A 22,839-nucleotide genomic window follows, 5' to 3' on the forward strand; every position below is an offset into this window, starting at 1 on the left:
GTTACTTTAAATGGCTTTGATATTTCACAGTGTATTCTTTGTGTCAAGGCCTCTCTTTTGGAACTACTAAATTTGACCTCTTGACCCTAGAATTTGGCTAACTTTTACAAAGAAAAATCAACCTTTAACCCCAAGGCAGTTGTGACCATTAACCATGGGAAATTTACTCCTTCTAGATACCCGATCCCACCTCTGTTTTTTTTCTTGGGGGGGGGGGGCAAAATTTGTATTGTTTGACGATTTTTATTTAGATTGATCGTTCTTCATTACTTTCATATTTTTTCGAACTTGCTTACGAGTCTTGAAAATTAGTCTAAAAAAAATTATGCATGTTCTACAACATAATTGTTTTCGACAAAAGCTGCGCTGAAAACAGAACATTCCCTGCCAACCGGTCGCACCCACCGTGTGCTCCTTGTCATGATTGGGAAATAACGGAAAAAAATCCGTCGACAATTCAGTGTGTAATAATAGTCTTACAATAAGTATGAAAAAAGTCAGTCAGCATTTGACTAAATGATAAATTGTATTTGCTGAGAAGTTCATTGTATCGATCATAGAACTTACAAAATGATGACTTTAAACGAGGCTGAGCTCTGATATTCTTGTTTCAGCAACTTGTTGGTCATTGATTTACCTCGTTTTAATTATTCGCACGTAAATCATGCTCGAATCAACTAAGAGATATAAACCTCGTATACAGGTGATGAAGGTATATTGCTGCACAAGTAAGGGAAGGTGACAATTGAAAAGTTATATATAAAAATTCAACTCTTTCGTCGTAATGCTTGGTTGTTAGATTACCATTAACGTCCTCTTCAAGTAAAACATCAAAAATATGAAACAGGTGACTGTGTCAGACTTTGTGGTATATTTTATTTCAAGCGAATCTGTATTTATCTTATCGACATAAGAATGGAAATAATATCTCGTAGATATATTTACTTGTCAAGTTGAAGGTCACAGCAAGTGGTTTCCCCTTACCCCATATAAGATTTTGGACAAATTCTGCTTCATATGAATACAAAAATAGGTCTGTTAATGACGGGGTGCCATTAGTACCCATGGGTTTTGCAGTATATTGTTGGAAGACCTGGTCTTCAAAAACAAAACAGATTTTGCCAGTCACATTATTTTCTTTTCTGATACTATAGCACTTTGTAATCCTGCTTGTTTAAACGGTGGATCGTGTACGTATGGACATACTTGCGATTGTTCTGGAACTCACTACACAGGGATTAAGTGTGAAACACGTAAGCAGCAATTGGTAATTAAAATAGCACTTGAAACATAAAGTACTACAGCAGAAAAAATATCACTGTTTAGAGCAAGATTTTTAGAAGAATATTTCAAATAGATTTCTGTTAATAAATTAATTGTGATACTGCTGTATAATGAGATTGATTTTTGTAGCTGTGTGTAATCCACCGTGCCAATCAGGGGGAACCTGTGTAAGCCCAAACACCTGCCAGTGTCCCTCAAGTCATGCCGGACCTCACTGTAATCAACGTAAGTAAATGTAAGATTAAGAATATGGAGATAATGAACAGTATTCAATATCAAAGTCTGGAAAACAATACAAAATATGAGCAGGGCAAACACGGACCTCTGAAACACCAGAGATGGAATCAGTTGCCATGGAGGATTGAGCATCAAATGCTGACCGGTGTCGCATAATATTTGGTCCGCCTCGTTTAAAGGTCCGGCCGGACCAAATACGATAACATATTTGGTCCGCCTTTTATAAGAAATGGTCCGGCCCGTATAAGGAATGGTCCGCCTACGTTTTTGGTCCGGGTTGTGAAAAAACGTTTTAATTTTGACTTAAACATATTCATGAAATTAAAGCGATTTTGTTTAAAATATATAATGAAAGAAGGGTTTACCCTGTTTTTTATGTTGTGTACAACATATCTCTAGGACAAGAATCTACTCCTCGTTCAGTTTGCTTTAAGCATTGCTGTTTATCTAATACCATGATTAAAAATAAAATAATGGCACAATTATTGTGCAAGTGTTTGTTTTTCTCTAGAATAAGCCTTGTGTAAATTAGTTCGATTAAAAGTGTGAAATCTGTCAGTGTGTATAGCTAATAAAACAATGGGGGTGTGACGTATTTGTTTACCTGACAGGTACCTGCAGGTAGAGCCCGCGGCAAATGGCGCTGTCATGGAATGGTTTGAGAACTTAATGGTCATAACTTACCTTGACATATCAATAAGTTTGGATTTTTTTAATTCATGAATAATGTCAAGGAAATATTCATGCGTACATTTCAAACCTGTGACATTTATAATAATCATAATTATATATTGTCTTTTTTGAATATTCAAAGCTAATTAAATGTGGCGTATCTGAGCTAAAAAATAAGAATACGAAATGAATGAGCGTATAGATTAACATGAGATTTGATATTTAAGTTCAAAATAAAATTTCAATTCGAATATGAACTTAAATATCCCCTTGTTTCTATACATGTAGTTAAATTGACTTTTAACTGTGTCTGATATTTAAATACCGAGTCGATAAAAATCGTTCATTGTTTTTAATCTCTGATATCTATGAAATGCGACTGTTTATCATTAAGATGTATAATTTTCATTATTCTGTCATTATTATTTATTTCATTATTCTTTTTCCGGATATTAAAAATTTCAATTTTTATTTCTAACATTTTCTAGCTTTCAGTTCCGACATTTTAAAGTTTTCATCTCCGACATTTTTCAGGAAGTGCTTTTCGGTAATTAAAACTTTTAAAGAATAAATTACACTCTGTATAGTATATTAAATGTCTTGGACGTAAGTTCGATGCAGTCTTTGACATTTAATTTAGTGAACACTAAATATGATGAAAAAATTACATGCTCTTTGAACTCTTTAAACTAGATTTAGTGCTACGTTACATATTCAATGGTATAAATACACAGATTTTGTAATACTGAGTATATTTTGTTAGTATCTTAAAAAAGTTGTGTGCAATATGATCTTTCAAAATTCCATTCATACATACTTGGTAAACATTAAATTGTCGGAGAGACACCTAGCAGAAATTCCGGAAATGAAAAGAAATAATAATGTCGGCCAAGAAAAGAGAATTTGTTGGAAATGAAATTTAAAAAATATAGGAAATGCTATTCCGATTCCGGAAATGAAATGCAACGGTCATATCATTATATAAAGTAAAAAAACAAACAGAAAGATCTTTTTAATAATAGTTTCTCTGAACTTATATAAAAAAAAACCCTTATATGACTTTACAGAAATTTCTCATCCAAGTGCCAAGTTTCATACCGATAGAGTACATGTAATTCTCTGGTTTACAGTAGTTAGTAGTCGTCACAAGTATACCTTTTTTCCCGTTTATAATCATATTTTGGTCGTTTATTTGTTGATTGTGTAAAATATAACCTAACCTTGAATTCGATCTTTATTTACATTTACTACATAACATAATACATGATTGTAATATTCCGGTCCGTTAAAGACTAAAGGAAGAAAACATAACTACAGTATACATCAGCATTAAAGTTTAATGGTTTTGATCTAATCCATTCTTGTACATAACGATATATGCACATAAACATGATAAATATATTTAAATGTTTTTGCCGAAAAAAAGAAATTATTACATTTTTCATTGTGACAGTTGCAGAATACAGGATGATCTAATGTTTTGCAATAACGATTATATTTTGAACTCTTTTTCAGTAACCATAACGATAAATTATTTTCTTTTATAACCGATCGGAATTCGATTTTTATATATGCTATAAATTGCGCACGTGCTGTTCCGGACATTGCCTAATACAACTTTTGGATAAAATAATAAGTAATAATTTTATAGAATACACTGTATATATATAATAATATAATTTTAAAAAAGATAATACAAGCACCTCGGGCGATGAAGTGAATGGGGGGGGTAACCCCCTTTTTTCTTTCCGTCTGCTCATTGCGTATCAAATACAAAGTAAATGAACACGAACAAGGCTGTAATAATGAGGGTAATGTTTGAATGAAGAAAGGGTCATGAAAGAAGTTGAACCTGACCCCACCTCTTTCTCTCTCTCCAAAATAGAATTTTTGAATTTGGACAATATTCCTTCCCCGTTTTTTTATTGTCAAGTTTTCTCAGATAAATTGATCCCCCTGTCACTGTCAAAGACATACATCAGATACATGTACGTTGTAACTTGACCCCACCCCCTTCTTATGTTCGTACCTTACCTACTGAGAGATTTTTGAGATATTCTTAATTTAAGATTATCGTGTCATCAGATGTTGACAGACAAAAAATCAGCATGCATTTCCAGGGGCTTTTGAAAAGATTCAATTGATAAAATTCTTGTAAAATTCCAAGAAAAATCTCTGTGCTTTGATTGTGTACAACAGCACAGATAAATTTCACAGCAAAACTTTTGGACGGTGTACATCTTTCATTAACAAAAAAGAAAATGGCAGGGCGGACCTTAAAATGCAGTTATCAGAAAAGGTCCGCCCTCTGTATATCAAATATTTTCCTATTGCACAGCAAAAATATGGACGGGGTACGTTTCTCTCTCTCTCTCTCTCTCTCTCTCTCTCTCTCTCTCTCTCTCTCTCTCTCTCTCTCTCTCTCACATTAACAAGGAGAAAATGGCAGGGCGGACCTTAAAACGCAGTTATCAGAAAAGGTCCGCCCTCTCTTTTTTCTGATATCTTCATGTTTCAAAAAGGGATTTTTTTTATATGGTTCTCTACTGTAGCATAAATGATTGCAAAAAAAAAAACAAAACGCAGTTATCAGAAAAGATCTGCCCTCTGTTTTTTCCGGATATCCTCATGTTTAAAAAAGGAATTTTTAAATATGCTTCTTTACAGATGAAAAAATTAAAAGGGAAGAGGGGGACCTTAAATCACAGTAATCAGATAAGGTCCGCCTCTATATTTAGTTATTTTCCTATTGCACAGCAAAAGTATTAACGGGGTACATGTACATCTCTCCCTTATTTACAAAAGATAGGGAAATTTTTGGACAGGTTAATTTTCGTAGCTTAAAAACAAGAGAAAGGGACAGGGCGGACCTTAAAACGCAGTTATCTGAAAAGGTCCGCCCTTAGATTTCAGATACATGTGTATTTTTATGTTATAAAGGGAAATTTTTGGACAGGTTTATTTTCGTAGCTTAAAAAATTAGAGAAAGAGACAGGGCGGACCTTAAAACGCAGTTATCAGAAAAGGTCCGCCCTCTGTATTTCACATATCTTTATGTCATAAAGGGAAATTTTTGGACAGGATTTATTTTCGTAGTTTAAAAAACTGAAGAAAGGGATAGGGCGGACCTTAAAACGCAGTTATCAGAAATGGTCCGCCCTGTATTTTTAGATATTTTTATGTTATAAAGGGAAATTTTTGGACAGAATTTATTTTCGTAGCTTAAAAACAAGAGAAAGGGACAGGGCGGACCTTAAAACGCAGTTATCAGAAAAGGTCCGCCCTCTGTATTTCAGATATTTTTATGTTATATAGGGAAATTTTTGGACACGTTTATTTTCGTAGCTTAAAAAATTAGAGAAAGAGACAGGGCGGACCTTAAAACGCAGTTATCAGAAAAGGACCGCCCTCTGTATTTCAGATATATTCAGGTCATAAAGAGAAATGTATGGACAGGTTTATTTTCGTAGCTCGAAAACTAGAAAAATAGACAGGGCGGACCTTAAAACGCAGTTATCAGAAAAGGACCGCTCTCTGTATTTCAGATATTTTTACTTTATATAGGGAAATTTTTGGACAGGATTTATTTTCGTAGCTTAAAAACAAGAGAAAAGGACAGGGCGGACCTTAAAACGCAGTTATCAGAAAAGGTCCGCCCTCTATTTTTTCTGATATCTTCATGTTTCAAAAAGGGAGTTTTTTTATATAATTCTTTACGGTAGCATAAATAATTGCAAAAAACGCAGTTATCAGAAAAGATCTGCCCTCTGTATTTCAGATATTTTTATGTTATAAAGGGAAATATTTGGACATGTTTATTTTCGTAGCTTAAAAAATTAGAGAAAGAGACAGGGCGGACCTTAAAACGCAGTTTTCAAAAAAGGTCCGCCCTCTGTATTTCAGATATCTTCATGTTTTATAGAGAAATTTTTGTCAGTTTTTTTTTTCGTAGCTTAAAAAATTAGAGAAAGAGACAGGGCGGACCTTAAAACGCAGTTATCAAAAAAGGTCCGCCCTCTGTATTTCAAATATCTTCATGTTTTATAGGGAAAATTTTGTCAGTATTTATTTTTGTAGCTTAAAAAACTAAAGAAAGAGACAGGGCGGACCTTAAAATTCAGTTATCAGAAAAGGTCTGCTCTCTGTATTTCAGATATCTTCATGTTTTATAGGGAAATTATTGTCAGTATTTATTTTCGTAGCTTAAAAAACTAAAGAAATAGACAGGGCGGACCTTAAAACGCAGTTATCAGAAAAGGTCCGCCCTCTGTATTTCAGATATCTTTATGTTTAATAGGAACATTTTTGGAAAGTGTTTATTTTCGTAGCTTAAAAATATAGAGAAAGAGACAGGGCGGACCTTAAAACGCAGTTATCAGAAAAGGTCCGCCCTCTGTAATTCAGATATATATATATATCTTGTTACACAGCAAAAATTACGGGGTACATCTCTTTCATTAACAAATGAGAACGACAACAGACAACGGACAAATTTTTATGAGAAAAGCTCACTTGAGCCTTCGGCTGAGGTGATCTAAAAAGTAGCAGGGGGACCTTAAAACGCACCAGAAGAAAGGGTCTGCCTACTGTTTTGAAAATAGTTTTAAAAAATAGACAATTCCTAACATAATTTCCAACAAGTGACTATGTCCTTTACTCGGCACTTACGGCCATTGAGTAGAGAGGGATCTTTTTCGTGCCAGCTCCTACTGCGACACGGGAACCCGTTTTATACGTTTTCATCTGAAGGACCGATTTCCACGTCCCAAAAAAGGATTCGAACCTGTGACGTAAGGATCAACTCCTCACTTCGACGCTCTAACCACTGCGCCACGCTGGCAACATGCACTCCATGTAATGCTATTGGTTATGAATTTTATTTCTTTTTACAGTTTCATTTGAATATATAAGCAAGGAATATACTTATGAAATCTACGTAAGATAGTTCTTCCTTACACTTTTTAAAGACCATCTGTAGAATTAAAAAAATAGAAATAAAATTTCAATTGCTGTAACATCATTGGCGTCGGAAGTAAATTGGAGGGGGGCTATTTCAAAGGGAAAAAAATTGTCACAACCTCAAAAAGAAACTTGACAAGCACAAAAAAGAAAAAGGAAATTTTGACCACGGGGGGGGGGGGGGGGGATGGGTAGGTGATTTTAACTTTTTCCAGAACCAGTTTTTCCCAAATACTACCACTTACCCTTCTTTGACTACACTGCAACGTGCCCGTTGAAAGGGGGGTTAAACTCACGTCCCAATTTTCACTGCATATATTAATATGACTATCTTTGCAAAAAATTGCCCCCCCCCCCCGTTTTCGACGCCTATGTACATCGAGAAAGTAAATTTCTTAAATTGCGCCTATTATTATATATACATGTAATTCATTGTTCTATGATGCTGTGAGTTCCTTTAACTTTTTCTGGTTCGTGACATACACTAGTAGTTTGTTTGTTTTTTTTTTTTTAATTGAGAAGACGTCAAAACTGTAATGATTTCAATTGACGATCCAGTGTATGTACATGTACATTTGCAGGGGATATGTCTTCTCTATTGTATATCTGCATACATTCTTGAATATCTGTCTGAACGCAACAAAAAAACTAATTACAAACACACTTAAAAAGAAATCAAAATACCCTCTTACAGTCAAAAATTCTCCCCACAGCTATTAAAACAGTGGAAAGGGAGAAAAAAATCTGTACTGAAGCAGTATTTCTCTGGTGGAAAATCAAGTCGGGTTTGTTTCTTAGATGCTAACGGGAAATTCTAGTATGCCAGGCTTCTGAAATTGGGGGTGTCTTTAAACTCAAGCTCTTTTTTCTGGGGAAAAATTTGAGATATATATTACATTGTACAATACCGGTATTCTTTAATACCTTAAACTTTTTAATCACGTATCCGCGTGATTTTACTACGCCCCATTACCCCCCCCCCTCCCCACAAAAAAAAAAAACTTTAAGGAGGGGCGTGTTAAATGTTCGGATTTTTATTGAAACAGGAGACATAAGTATAAATTAATATACTATTAATGTAGTGCCCAGAGATTTTATACGAGCGACATATATACATCAAATATGAATAATAAAGGCATTTATAAATCCAGCAATTTATCTACTTTGGTTCGATTTCGCCAATTAATGCACATTTACCTTGTCCCGGAGTAATATTTAGTACGCCGCATATCATTTCCGGAATTTTCATTTCCGACAGTTTTTACATTTTAAAAGTTTTCATCTCCGACATTTGTCAAATTCATGTCACCATTTATTTTGGCAATGAAAAAAAATTTATACTTCCGTTATAAATTAAAAATCCTTAAAGTAAAATATTTTAGATATTCAAATAAAAGGCTTTGCTTAGCTGTCGAAGAAGCTTAATTGATTTTACCCTGGAAAAGATGTAGGTATTGTGAACTTTCACTTAACTCTTTCCTTTACTTATAACTAGACATAATATTGTATACTAGAGTGTATGTAATGATTAAATTCGAAAAAATGTTATTTGAAATAAATAATATTATATCATACATATATACAACACCCTGTTTTAAATCTATTTCCTTTTCTTTGTTATATATGTTAACCTTAAAGAGGCATAAAGGTATCTTTAAAAAAAAATCCAAAAATGTGCAAAAAAAAAAAAAATTAAATAAATAAATAAATAATGTCGGAAATGAAAATAAAAATGTCAGATTCCGAAATAATGACAAAAATTGTCGGAAAATGCAATGCAAAATTCTGGAAATGAAATGCAGAGATCTGATAGATATAATTATTAGCCTTTGAGTAGGTAAGAAACTTATTAAAACACAGGGGATATGGTACTTTAGGTTTTTTCAAACAGACAATTATAGGCTAACCCCAACTGCCCAATCCGCAGGCATGTTGTTTTTACAGTAAGGGGTGTAGGGTAGTACACCGTGACATAAGCCCCCGTCACAGTGACCCTCCAGTTATTGACAACAACATTAAACGTAAAGAATGAAAGAATTTTTTTTTATCAATACTGTAAAGAAATATATTTTGAAAGATGTTATTTTTTTGCGGGTGGAAGTCGGACGTTTATTATGTTTATTGGAAAGAAAGTGTAACTAAATGATCCGTGTTGGACTTACGAACATTCATCTGTTCATTGCATACTGATTAATCTGCCAGTAAACAGGCGGTGAAGGTAAATGTATGTACATTGATTTTGTATTTTTAAAATGATAATATAGACACCAGTGTATTTAAACGACAAAATAAGCATGTCCCATCTTCCCGACAGGAAACTCGATCAATAAATCTATACATTTCTTTATTTATGCATTAATTTCTTACTTTTTTTAACTACACTTTCTTGGAGGAAACACCAGCTACTAATACGACTTTATATCCTCAATTAATTTTAAGGTAAGTCACTCCTGAAATTTGTTATATCAAGGATTTTTTGAGAAGTATATTTTGGATAAGTACTCATAAAGTGTAACTCAAAATCGCAAAGAAAATAGGGGGTCAGTGTGCATCCTACTGATCTACGGTACATTTAAGTTGACCTTTTTGCACTTAAATTTCATCTCTTTGGTTAATTTCTTTAACCCTTATTATATTTGATTAGATGTAAGCATGGCAATAAATGTAATCTTATTTTACGTTAAATAGTTTGAATAATATTTATCATTAAACAAATCTTGCAAATTAATGCGCATAAATTATTGTGTGACCTTTTTGCACTAAAAAATAACATATTTGGGGTATTAAAAAACTTAATAGGCAATAAAAAATGTTCTTATATCAAACTTTTTACGACTTGAGTGCTGATCAGTCACAAGTATCGAGTAGTTTAAAATAATGAAAGAAAAAGGTGGGGTCAGTGATGTTAATTTTGAAATATTTGTCAAAATATGTGATTTTCAGGCAAAAAATGGTGTAAATTTGACCTTGACTTCTTTAATATATTTTCATTTTTTGGAAAAGTTTGTTGAAGGAAGGTGTAAAACTTAGTCTAAAAATATAAAATAAGACCTATATTAAATATTTTTAACAATATCAAAACGGAAAATATTCTCCTAGTAAAAGTATGTGAGGCTAAATTTCCATTACATTAAATTTTATAAATGTGCAGATTTGCAGAATTTTCTGCTAAATATCCTTCCACCAAAAAAAATAGTCCCTCATAAATCTTGCTTCTTTGTAGATTTTTGAGCAGTTTTTTCATTGAATGTTAAAAAATTTACATTGTTGAATTTAAATATATTATAAAATTGAATTTTAATAAGTAGTTTTGAAGTAAAAGCTTCTGCGTGAACTTTTCTAAAAAGCTGACGAGTGACTTACCTTAAAACAATAGTTTTCAATTAATATCGAATGAACACAGGCATACAATTTGTATAATAGGCCGAGGGCGGACCTTTTCTTATAGAGCCAGGCGGATCTAATATGTTATCGTATTTGGTCCGGCCGGACCTTTAAACGAGGCGGACCAAATATTATGCGACACCGGTCACACTCGCCGTAGGCTCATTGTCATGATCGTGAAATTACGGAAAAATCCGTTGTCACTTCAGTGTACAAAAAATGGACTAACAATTAATATGAAAAACGTCAGTCAGTATTTTACGAAAGCCCAGAAGGCTCATTCGAGATTCGAGTTTCCAAATACGAGATTCGAAATTCGAGATTCAAAATTCGAAATTCGAGATTCAAAATTCGAGTTTCGAGATTCAAGATCCAAACGAACCAATCAAAAGCGGGTTCAACATTTGATTACTCCCCTTTATTATGTTTTTACTATCAAGAAATAATTCAATATAATTATATCAAATGGGTCATTTGATTAAATTACAATGCAAGAAAAAGTGTTATATATATTAGACGTAAATTTAAATAATTAATGGATTTTTGATCAGCAAAAAATATATCAATTTATATTATAGATTCTTAAATATTAAATAGATTACATATATCAGGAGTATATATATTTTTGTATCGTCAACTAATTACCGGCCAGGAGGCGGTCGGCTCTATGATATGAAAGTTGGAAGTCTTCGTGCGTTTCTGCGGAGTTAAAACAATTTAAATAAAAAATATTTAACATTAATATAGTAGTATATTAAAAAGAGCGTCTTAAGTTTAAATAAGAACGCACCATAAACATAAAATTAAAAATTCTTATGAAGAATGAGGTAAATATTTCATCAAATCCTATCTATGAACTTAGACATGTTTGAGGTGCGGAGAAAATTAGGACAAGTGTTGGGCGTAGTCTAAAGCAAAGACCGCGTTATGTATATTACGCAATTTTACTTTCTCTATTCAAACGGGATTTGTTGTACGTATTTATTTTAAAATGACGTGTACACATGTACATATATAAACATTTTGAAACATATGTTTAACTGTTAATTCATTAAAAAACTTAGCAGGCTACAGAATATTACAAGATTTGGCCCTTAGCAAACGAGGATAATGCACGTTTTACAATGTGCCAAGAATTTTCCCGCTACAACTCAAAGAGAAGAAATGTAGTGGCGGATCTAGAGGGATCATAAAAGGAACAATTAATTGGTTTGCGGCCGATTTTTGACGCTTGTGTCAATATATGTTTCTTGTCTTAATTTTGAGAAACACAGGTACGTGTGGACAAGACCCCCCCCCCCACCCCCATCCCCTTGATATTGAACCCCAGGGCTTATTTCTCTGTTATGTGTAACCTTACAATACGAAAAAATCGCTGGCGTAAAACCCCCAGAATAATCGCTCAACCAAAAAAAAAAAAAAAAAAAAACCAAAACAAAACAGTCCGATAGCATGGACTAAGACAGAAATACACTGTATATTTAGAGACAGTGCAGTGGCGGATCCAGAGGGCTGGGGGAGGTTACGGGGGTTGCAACTCCCCCCCCCCCTCTGGATTTGCAATTTAAGAGAAAGAGAAATAAGAAAGTTCCAATTTTTTCGTTGTGTTTTTACTATAGGAAATGTAAGGTGAAACGCTAATGTTGTATTATATAAATACGGAAGCGTATTAGTGCCACGCAATATTTTTTTTAAAGTTGGCAATTCCAACTTTAATCTTGGCTTTTCCAACTTTAAAGTTGGAAATTCCAACTTTAATCTTGGCTTTTCCATCTTTAAAGTTGGTAATTAACTTTAAAGTTGGTAATTCCAACTTTAATCTTGGCTTTTCCAACTTTAAAGTTGGTAATTCCAACTTTAAAGTTGGTAATTCCAACTTTAAAGTTGGAAATTCCAACTTTAATCTTGGTTTTTCCAACTTTAACGTTGGTAATTCCAACTTTAATCTTGGCTTTTCCAACTTTAAAGTTGGAAATTCCAACTTTAATCTTGGCTTTTCCAACTTTAAAGTTGGTAATTCCAACTTTAAAGTTGGCTTTTCCAACTTTAAAGTTGGAAATTCCAACTTTAATCTTGGCTTTTCCAACTTTAAAGTTGGTAATTCCAACTTTAAAGTTGGCTTTTCCAACTATAAGGTTGGAAATTCCAACTTTAATCTTGGCTTTTCCAACTTTAAAGTTGGTAATTCCAACTTTAATCTTGGCTTTTCCAACTTTAAAGTTGGTAATTCCAACTTTAATGTTGGCTTTTCCAACTTTAAAGTTGGTAATTCCAACTTTAATCTTGGCTTTTCCAACTTTAAAGTTGGTAACTCCAACTTTAATCTTGGCTTTTCCAACTTTAAAGTTGGTAATTCCAACTTTAAAGTTGGTAATTCCAACTTTAAAAGTTGGCTTTTCCAACTTTAATCTTGGCTTTTCCAACTTTAAAGTTGGTAATTCCAACTTTAAAAGTTTGCTTTTCCAACTTTAATCTTGGCTTTTCCAACTTTGACTTTTAACGTTTGAGGAAGGATTTTATTATTTATTTACTTATCAGTTTTTTGCTTGTCAACATACTGAGTATTTCTGGCTGGGGTGCCCCCCCCCCCCCACCCCCTGAAAAAAATCCTGGATCCGCGCCAGTACGGAATTGATACATTTAGTTATGTTGTATATAATTTAGCAGAAAATGTTTCATTTGATTAAATAAAATTTGATTACATTGAGTATTTAATTGTTGTCTAATTCTTTCATGCAATACATATTAATGACTAATATCTGTAATTGGTTAAGTTGAAATCCTGTCATGTACGGAATACTGTGTACATAATTTATATGAAGTTATTATCAATAGAAATACACAAGAGAACTTAAAGGAATATAAAGATTTCTAAGTTAAAGTTGGAAGTTTTATGTAAGGTCATAAGGAAGGTCAAGGTAAAAAAAATAAAACAAACACAGATAAAAAGAGTTCAACAATTTATTTTATTGTGCTAATATCTATTTTCTATTGTAAAAGTGCCATAATATAACTCCACATAATCCCGTCCGCTCTTCTTACCTCCCCCCCCCCCATTTCGACCCCTACCCCTACATTGCAATAATAAATTGCTAACAAATCTATTTCAGTGTGTTATTTTCACTTTAATTAAGTTTGTGATACTTTAAAAAAAAAATTAAAAAAAACTAAGAAAAGCGGGTAGAAAAGTCAAGATTAAAGTTGGAAAAGCCAAGATTAAAGTTGGAATTACCAACTTTAAAGTTGGAAAAGCCAAGATTAAAGTTGGAATTTCCAACTTTAAAGTTGGAAAAGCCAAGTTTTAAGTTGGAATTTCCAAGATTAAAGTTGGAATTACCAACTTTAATATTGGAAAAGCCAAGATTAAAGTTGGAAAAACCAACTTTAAAGTTGGAAAAGCCAAGATTAAAGTTTGAATTTTCAACATTAAAGTTGGAATTACCAACTTTAAAGTTGGAAAAGCCATGATTAAAGTTGGAATTTCCAACATTAAAGTTGGAATTACCAACTTTAAAGTTGGAAAAGCCAAGATTAAAGTTGGAATTACCAACTTTAAAGTTGGAATTACCAACTTTAAAGTTGGAAAAGCCAAGATTAAAGTTGGAATTACCAACATTAAAGTTAGAATTACCAACTTTAAAGTTGGAAAAGCCAAGATTAAAGTTGGAATTACCAACTTTAAAGTTGGAATTACCAACTTTAAAGTTGGAAAAGCCAAGATTAAAGTTGGAATTACCAACTTTAAAGTTGGAATTACCAACTTTAAAGTTGGAAAAGCCAAGATTAAAGTTGGAATTTCCAACATTAAAGTTGGAATTACCAACTTTAAAGTTGGAATTACCAACTTTAAAGTTGGAAAAGCCAAGATTAAAGTTGGAATTACCAACTTTAAAGTTGGAAAAGCCAAGATTAAAGTTGGAATTTCCAACATTAAAGTTGGAATTACCAATTTTAAAGTTGGAAAAGCCAAGATTAAAGTTGGAATTACCAACTTTAAAGTTGGAAAAGCCAAGATTAAAGTTGGAATTACCAACTTTAAAGTTGGAAAAGCCAAGATTAAAGTTGGAATTACCAACTTTAAAAAAAATATTGTGTGGCACTAATACGCTTCCGTATATAAAGAAATTCGGTTGTAAAAACAAAATAAAAACCCTCCCTTTACAAAATAGGATTTTCAGGTTCGGAGATTTATTTTCCTTTCTTTTTCAAAAACTTTCTGGTAATGTATACAAGTACTTTTTCCCCAGATTGATCAACGTCCCACTTTCAAATACCATACTCCACCCTGTATCGATATTCTATTGAGTTATTTAACTATATGTATGTGTACAACGTACGTTTTAACTGTTTTCGCCTTCAACCCCCGCTTTTGAAAAATACTTCAACCCCCCCCCCCCTTTGAAAAATTTCTGGATCTGCGCCTGCAGTGTGAATCGACATTTAAAGTTAAAACAAAAAAAATGCATTTAATACCAGAGGGGGTACAACGTAAGCAGACTGGAGTGGCATATCTTTCTCTTATAATGTATAGTGGGTATTTGGGGGTTATGTTGAGCGATTATTCTGGGGATTTTACATTTTTTTGTTATTGTATACATGATGAATAAGTTAAATAAATATATCTTATGAAAAAAAATTTCCAATAAGCCCTTGGGTTGAAGATAAAGAGAGTGTGCGGGGGGGGGGGGGGGGTCCCACCCACAAGTACCTGTAGTTTTCCTAACAGAAGAAATTCATAAAAATGACGCTTAGTAGACAATTCAAAAATGTATATACTCCTGATATATGAAATCTATTTAATATTTAAGAATCTATAATATAAATTAAAATATTTTTTGCTGATCAAAATTCCATTAATTATTTAAACTTCCTTCTAATATATATAACACTTTTTCTTGCATTGTAATTTAATCAAATGAACCATTTGATATAATTATATTGAACTATTTCTTGATAGTAAAAACATAATAAAGGGAAGTAATCAAATGTTGAACCCGCTTTTGATTGGTTCGTTTGGATCTTGAATCTCGAAACTCGAATTTTGAATTTCGAATTTTGAATCTCGAATTTCGAATCTCGTATTTGGAAACTCGAATCTCGAATGAGCCTTCTGGGCTTTCGTAGTATTTGACTTAATGATAAATTGCATTTGCTGACAAGGTCATTGTATCTACTATAGAACTTATGAAATGATTACGAAAGCCCAGAAGGCTCATTCGAGATTCAAGTTTCGAAATACGAGATTCAAAATTCGAGATTCGAAATTCGAGTTTCGAGATTCAAGATCCAGATTAACCAATCAAAAGGCTCATTCGAGATTCGAGTTTCGAAATTCGAGATTCGAAATTCGAGTTTCGAGATTCAAAATCCAGATTAACTAATCAAATACGGGTTCAACATTTGATTACTTCCCTTTATTATGTTTTATCTATCAATAAATCGTTTAATATATTTATAACAAATGAGTCATTTGATTAAATTACAATACAAGAAAGAGTGTTATATATATTAGAAGGAAAGTTAAATAATCATTTGATTTTTGATCAGCAAGATATACTTCAATTTATATTATGACTTCTTAAATATTAAATAGAATACATATATCAGGAATATATATATATTTGCATTGTCTACTATATATAAAGGGTTGCTGACATAATAATACAGTTATAAATAGTGTCTAAAGATTAACAAAATCCCCACCCGTACCGGCAACACCTGCCAATTTTTCCCGACACTGAAAATGTTACTTTAAAACTTTGAAAGGCAATGTACCCTTGATAAATAAAAACCGCGCTCGTTTTCCTAATAGAGGGAATACATTAAAATAAAGTTTTCAATTACTTATGTTCATCTAAGGCTTTGATTTCTTGAACTAATTAACAATTATATATACAATACAGATTGCAAATATGAATTAGAATAAATGCAGCATTCATTTTATCTGATATCAAACAGTAGATTAGTCTAAATTAGCTGCAGAACTATAGCGTTATGGTTTTATACTTTAGTCTCTGACCATAGCGTTATGGTCAAAGACTAAAATATACTCGGTTTTTAATTATCAAGGCTACAAGGATTTTGTTAATCTTTAGTCACTATTTATAACTTTATTATTATGTCAACAATCCTTTATATATAGTAGACAATGCAAAAATATATACATGTATATTCCTGATTATGTATTCTATTTAATATTTAAGAAGTCAAAATATAAATTGAAGTATATCTTGCTGATCAAAAATCAAATGATTATCTAACTTTCTTTCTAATATATATAACACTCATTCTTGCATTGTAATTTATTCAAATGACTCATTTGTTATAAATATATTAAACGATTTATTGATAGATTAAACATAATAAAGGGGAGTAATCAATGTTGAACCGCATTTGATTGGTTAATCTGGATTTTGAATCTCGAAACTCGAATTTCGAAACTCGAATCTCGAATGGGCCTTTTGATTGGTTAATCTGGATCTTGAATCTCGAAACTCGAATTTCGAATCTCGAATTTTGAATCTCGAATGAGCCTTCTGGGCTTTCGTAAATGATGACTTTTAACGAGACTGCTGATATTCTTTTTTTTATCAACTTGCTTGTCAATAATTTACCTCGTTTTCGGAATTGCTCAAAGGTAGAGTATGCTCTTGTGTATCGAATCAACTGAGATATGTATACTCCGTTTGCAGGTGATGACGGTTTTTGTGTTTTGTGGTTTTTTCAATCACTTGCTGAATGTAAACAAGTTGGAATTAGTCCAACAAGCAACGTTTAAAGTTTAGATGATACAATATCTTTTTTTGGTAAACACTTGTTAAATAATTGAAAAAAAATAAATTTCCTTAATTGTTTTTACTACACTCTAATGAGCTTATCTGAATATGCTTTTCTTAGTCGGTGGCTCACCCGAGCTTTTCTGAGCAAAATGTGTCTGTTGTCTGTCTTTGTCGTCGTTTCTAATGGCATCTTCCTATCAAGAATAAACCAAACATGGGACAGATGAAGTATGTGGGGATAACGAATAGTATTCTAGCTCAAAAGTCCATTAAACATTTCAAAATAGGAGCAGAGCAAATTTAAAAAATCTAGATATCAGAGGGTTGGATCAAGTGCCATGGAGGAGTGATCATACCCTGCAGAGCGGTCACACCCTCCGCGTGCTCCTTGTCGTGATCGGGAATTCACGTAACAAATCTGTGGGCATTTCAGTGTGTAACAAATGGCCGAACAATCAATGTAAAAAAAGTCAGTCATCATTTTAGTTATTGATAAATTGCATTTGCTGACAAGGTCATTGTACATGTATAGACCATATGTAGGACTTACGAAATTATGACTATCTGGTAATATTCTTGCTTTATCATCTTGTCTGTCAATAAATTACCTCGCTGTAGAAATAGTTCATATGCTGAACATGCTTTTCCATATGGAATCAATTGATAAACATGCATAAAAAACTGTATTCACGTGAAAAATGTACATTATACAAAGTATACTAAAAGTATTAACATTTTATCTCCGGTAGGTAGGGCGGAGCTTAAATTGACAATCAAAGCTTTGATATCTTTTTTTAAAAAAACGTTCTCAAGAAAAACAAGCTTATGGAAAATCATATTTATGTGGAAGCATCCGCACAAAATGTTGAAATCACGATCCCTAACAGTAGGTTTGCGGTTACAAATGCAAAATCATTTCATAATGATATCTCCTAGTACCTATTATTAGGCTTAATTTTCAACCTTCCAATCATTTTTGCTTGTCAAGGATTTTTAGTCCACTGTGCTCCTCATAACCTGGAGCAGGGCGGGCCGAAAACCATAGGCTAGTGAGGATGCCTTCCAATGGCAAGTGGGAGATTTTTGACATTTGTTTGCAACTGATTCATTTTTTTTAAATAGCATTGTGTAACCCTGCATGTTTAAATGGCGGTGTTTGTACCTCTTCACATACATGTAATTGTTCGGATACCCAGTATACAGGGGCACGGTGTGAGATACGTAAGTAGCCTTCACTTACTGAAATAACAGTATTTTCTCCAGAAAAAAAAATCAACAACCCTTCCAAATATTTAACACAGAGTTTTTGATAAATTTAACATTTGGTTTATAAAGCGTTTCACATTTGTACAGACTTTTTTTCTGCTAAGGTGTACTTCATTTGAATATTCAAACAACATGAACGACATATATAAAAAGTGACTTTGCTTGAAAACATAAGTTTGCCAGTAGAGACCTTTTTATCAATCGATTTTCTGTTAATAAAGATCTGCATTTTCGAAAGTCTGAACTACAAAACAATATGTATACATGCGCATAAAATTATTCCTATGGTTCCATAACTGAATAGATAAAACTTAATTTGAGAGCAATAAATCTGAAATGCGGATAGCTTAATAAGCTTGGAAAGTTTACATGTGTTCAGAACTAGTTTCATTTTTTCAAATTCATTTCAGCTGTTTGCAATCCTGCGTGCAGAAACGGCGGAAGTTGTGTTGCTCCAAACAAATGTGTTTGTACAGAACAACATACAGGGACGACCTGCAATATTCGTAATGTACCTTAGTGAACTACAAACTCTCAAATAATGAAATTTGACGCTCTTTTCTTTCATCGAAATTAACCAAAATATCATTAAAAAAATTGTATTTTATTTTTTCCTTGATATAACTGATATAATATGTATTTTTTTTATCTTAAAAATAATTACCATTGCATTTAGCTGTGTGTAGTCCTGAATGTGCAAATGGTGGTGTTTGCACCCAACAACATGTCTGCAATTGTTCTGAGACACTATACACAGGAACTACGTGTGAAACACGTAAGGATCTGTTTCTTTTAATACGATTTATAATTAAACTTTGCTTCATTAATAAATACATGTAAATGCAATCGCTGGAATGTATTTCATGCATAGAATGAATATTTTTACCAAAACTATATAATCCATCTTCATTTCAAATGACATTTTTATATTATGTAGTTGTTGTATTATCATGCAGGACTGATTATTAAACATCTTATCTCTCATGATACAAAAACATACAAATAAACGGAATGATTTTTTAAAAAAAGAAGCTACAATCATCATCATTTATTTACATTTCTATACCCTTTGAATTTTGAAACTGAACTGAAAGCATTAATTTATAACTTTATGCAAACACAATGAAAGAAAGCGATTCTAAACCACCTCCCAAAAAGTTTGAATAAAAATTGATTATTTCCAGAGTTAACTTATAATCAAATTTTGAAATTTAGAATTTTTTTTAGAGACAAACATTGGGACCTTTTTCTTCATTCAAAAGTATGATAATGATTCGTATTTTATGCCAGTTTGTTAAGTTCAAAAGTATTTTTTGATGCTTACTCTTCCATGGCACCTGATCAAAACTCTATTATTTTGAAGGTCCTTGTTTGCTCTGCTCCTATTTGGCATTGTTTCATAGTCTTTTGAGTTAGAATTCTGTTCGTTATCTCCATATATTTTATTTGCATACTTCAGAATACAATAATGTATCATGAAATTCTGAATCATTTTATTCTTTGATATTTAAAGTTGTTAGATAATAAGATTTTTTTTATTTTAGCTGTGTGTGATCCAGCTTGTCGAAATGGTGGAGCCTGCGTTTCACCTAACAGATGTTACTGTACAGAGACGTATACTGGAGCGAGTTGTGAAATCCGTTAGTACATTTTTCGAAATGTTGATATATTATTGCAGAATTTACTATTCCATGTCTTAGTGTGCTTCATAACTTATCAAACATTTGAATAAAAAATTTGAACAAAAATTTCACTTCAATTTAGAATAAAATAGCAACGAAGATTAGAAAAATATAAAATAATAATTTTCCAAAGAAATGATTTTTTCTGTTTATAATAATAGTATATTTAGGCAAAAATTGAACTTCCTCATTCAATTACAGGTACATATATTGAAAAAACTTGAATTAAAAGAATTTTTTGTTAAACTTTTGCTTCCCTTAAAGCAATGTGTGCCCATCATCATCCCTGCTTTCCGGGAGAATGCAACAATATGATTCACTGCAGATGTACATATGGGTTTTCAGGAGAAGGAGGGCTTGAAAGATGTAAAACATGTATGTAACACTCAACCTAAAAAGTAATTGACAAAACATTAATACATATTTGTGATATTTCAGGTCCATGTTTGCTACTGATAAGGTTTTAACTGTCTTTTGTTGACTCAATAAGGGGGGGGGGGGCAGGTGTTAAAACAAATGATGTCTGTGCAGAACAATTATGGATGACGTATATTTGTGATATAAATTAAGCAAACAGATCAAAACACCCTTTAAATACTACGCAAAAATTATCAAGTCAGTAAAACATCTCAAAATGAAAAAAAAAACCTATTCTTTTGTAAAATCATTTATCGTTCTAATACCAACGTTCATCAGCTGATCTGATGCAAGATATCTTTGATTGATTGATTGTATATTGTTTAACGTCCCTCTCGAGAATTTTTCACTCATGTGGAGACGTCACCGTATGCCGGTGAAGGGCTTCAAATTTTACCTTTACTCGGCACTTAGGGCCATTGAGCAGTGAGGGATCTTTATCGTGCCAACGCCTGCCGCTGACACAGGGCCTCGGTTTTTAAGGTCTCATGCGAAGGACCCGCAACTTTCACTTCAAAGTGCCGAGCGCATGGCGAAGGAACAGTTGCTACCCATTTTAACGACTAGGTCAGTCGCGGCCGAGATACGAACTCACGACCTCCCGATCACGAAGCGAGCGCTCTACCGACTGAGCTACCGTGAACGGTAAGATATCTTTGAAGAAACAAAAGTAAATTATTATACACTTAGAGTATATCATGAGTCAGCAAGATTACAGTTTTCCAAGAGCAAGTCTATTACCCGAGACGCTTGCGCCGAGTGAGATAGGCTTGCTCTTGGAAAACTGGAATCTTGCTGACTCCCTCAATTTAATGAGTATATCTAAGTGTCTTTAACTGTTTTAATACACCGATATAAACAAGACATTTGAAAAAGTTATATTCAATTTTGTAACAAGCTCGCCATTTCTGTTGTCGTTTGCTACAAGTAAACTCGTTCTTTTTTATTGATATGGGACCAGTTGAATCACGATGCATTTCGATTCATTAATGAAAATTCATGAGTTTATTCGGAACATTTCTAAGTTTGACCTTTAAAGACAATGCTAAATGTTCCGAATAGGTGTGTATCAGTTCATAAAAAACGAGCTTTTTTGCAGTATATCGGTTTATTCACGGTGATATTCAGGAAATCAGCAAAATATATCGATATGCTTTTATATAGTGAAAAATCAGTAGAGGTATAATAATCTATATTTTCACTCAAAATTACCAGCATTTCTGTAATTTGGGGTGCTTTAAAGATATTTTTTCAGATGGAAGAAAAACCTATAACTTACTGCTACAAATGAATTGATATAATTAAAAATCTGAAGCTTACTCTTGTGATTTTGTCAGACTTTAAACTTCATCTCTTTAGTTCAGTACTACTTTGAAATTTTGAAATATTTCATCATGGAACGAACTATCTTAACACCCTTATATTTCTTAGAGCAATTTATACACGAAATTATTACAAAATAACTTCTGGAAAAAGTGCCTTCTGTAAAAAACTTCTGCATATTTGTGTAAATATGAATACTTTAATGGTAAGAGCTCGAACTTAAATTTTAATGTCTCTTTACAGTTGATGCGAATAACATTCCAGTCATTACCAAGTGTATGTCAGTTCTAAGCAATATTGAAAGAACCGGGAAGAAAAGAGAGCTCTACAAATATATAACAGACTCTTCCGAGCCAAATTCTACAAAAGTAGACATGCTTTGGTTAAACCAAAAAGACTATAACTATATTAACGCTGATTTCACAGCGATGTATGTCCCACCGGACGGTATTGCACCTCCGATATACGTCACGGATTTTGCATTCGGCATTGTTGGGGCATATTTGAGAATAGATTTGTATAAAGTCCATAGAAGTAAGAATAATTTTTTGAAAATTGAGGTTTTCTAATTGATGAGGTGTTTTAATTTGAAGTTTGATATCTCTTGCGTTTTGTAGATTCCTCCGACAAAGCGTTTGTCAGTTTGAATAGCACAACATACCCCTGTCCAAACCAGCCTGGTTCGAACAATCCGAACGAGGCTGTGTATTCATGCAATGTCACACATCATGATTTCGATCGTCTTTTGGAAAACGGCGATAAGTAATATTATCTTGAGCACTATTTAATAATATTCTTTTCCTTATCAAGACAGCTAATTAATTCCTTATTAGGTT

General features: G+C 32.8%; 1 protein-coding gene across 1 annotated transcript in view; it reads left to right on the forward strand.

Moving 5' to 3' along the window:
* Positions 1–22,769, forward strand: part of LOC134254584 (von Willebrand factor D and EGF domain-containing protein-like) — a 37,308-nt gene extending 14,539 nt beyond the window's left edge. Inside the window, exons 7-15 of the mRNA XM_062737112.1 lie at positions 1,155–1,253; positions 1,414–1,509; positions 18,438–18,536; positions 18,992–19,087; positions 19,258–19,356; positions 20,126–20,221; positions 20,528–20,638; positions 22,247–22,537; positions 22,621–22,769. Of these exons, the coding sequence (XP_062593096.1) occupies positions 1,155–1,253; positions 1,414–1,509; positions 18,438–18,536; positions 18,992–19,087; positions 19,258–19,356; positions 20,126–20,221; positions 20,528–20,638; positions 22,247–22,537; positions 22,621–22,769 (1,136 nt within the window). The remainder of the gene's footprint in view (positions 1–1,154; positions 1,254–1,413; positions 1,510–18,437; positions 18,537–18,991; positions 19,088–19,257; positions 19,357–20,125; positions 20,222–20,527; positions 20,639–22,246; positions 22,538–22,620) is intronic.
* Positions 22,770–22,839: the final 70 nt, after the last annotated feature.

The sequence above is a fragment of the Saccostrea cucullata genome, unplaced genomic scaffold (assembly GCF_032062105.1).
Source record: "Saccostrea cucullata isolate Sc308-1 unplaced genomic scaffold, CSIRO_AGI_Scuc_v1 ctg354, whole genome shotgun sequence".
Classification (NCBI taxonomy): Eukaryota; Metazoa; Mollusca; class Bivalvia; order Ostreida; family Ostreidae; genus Saccostrea; species Saccostrea cuccullata.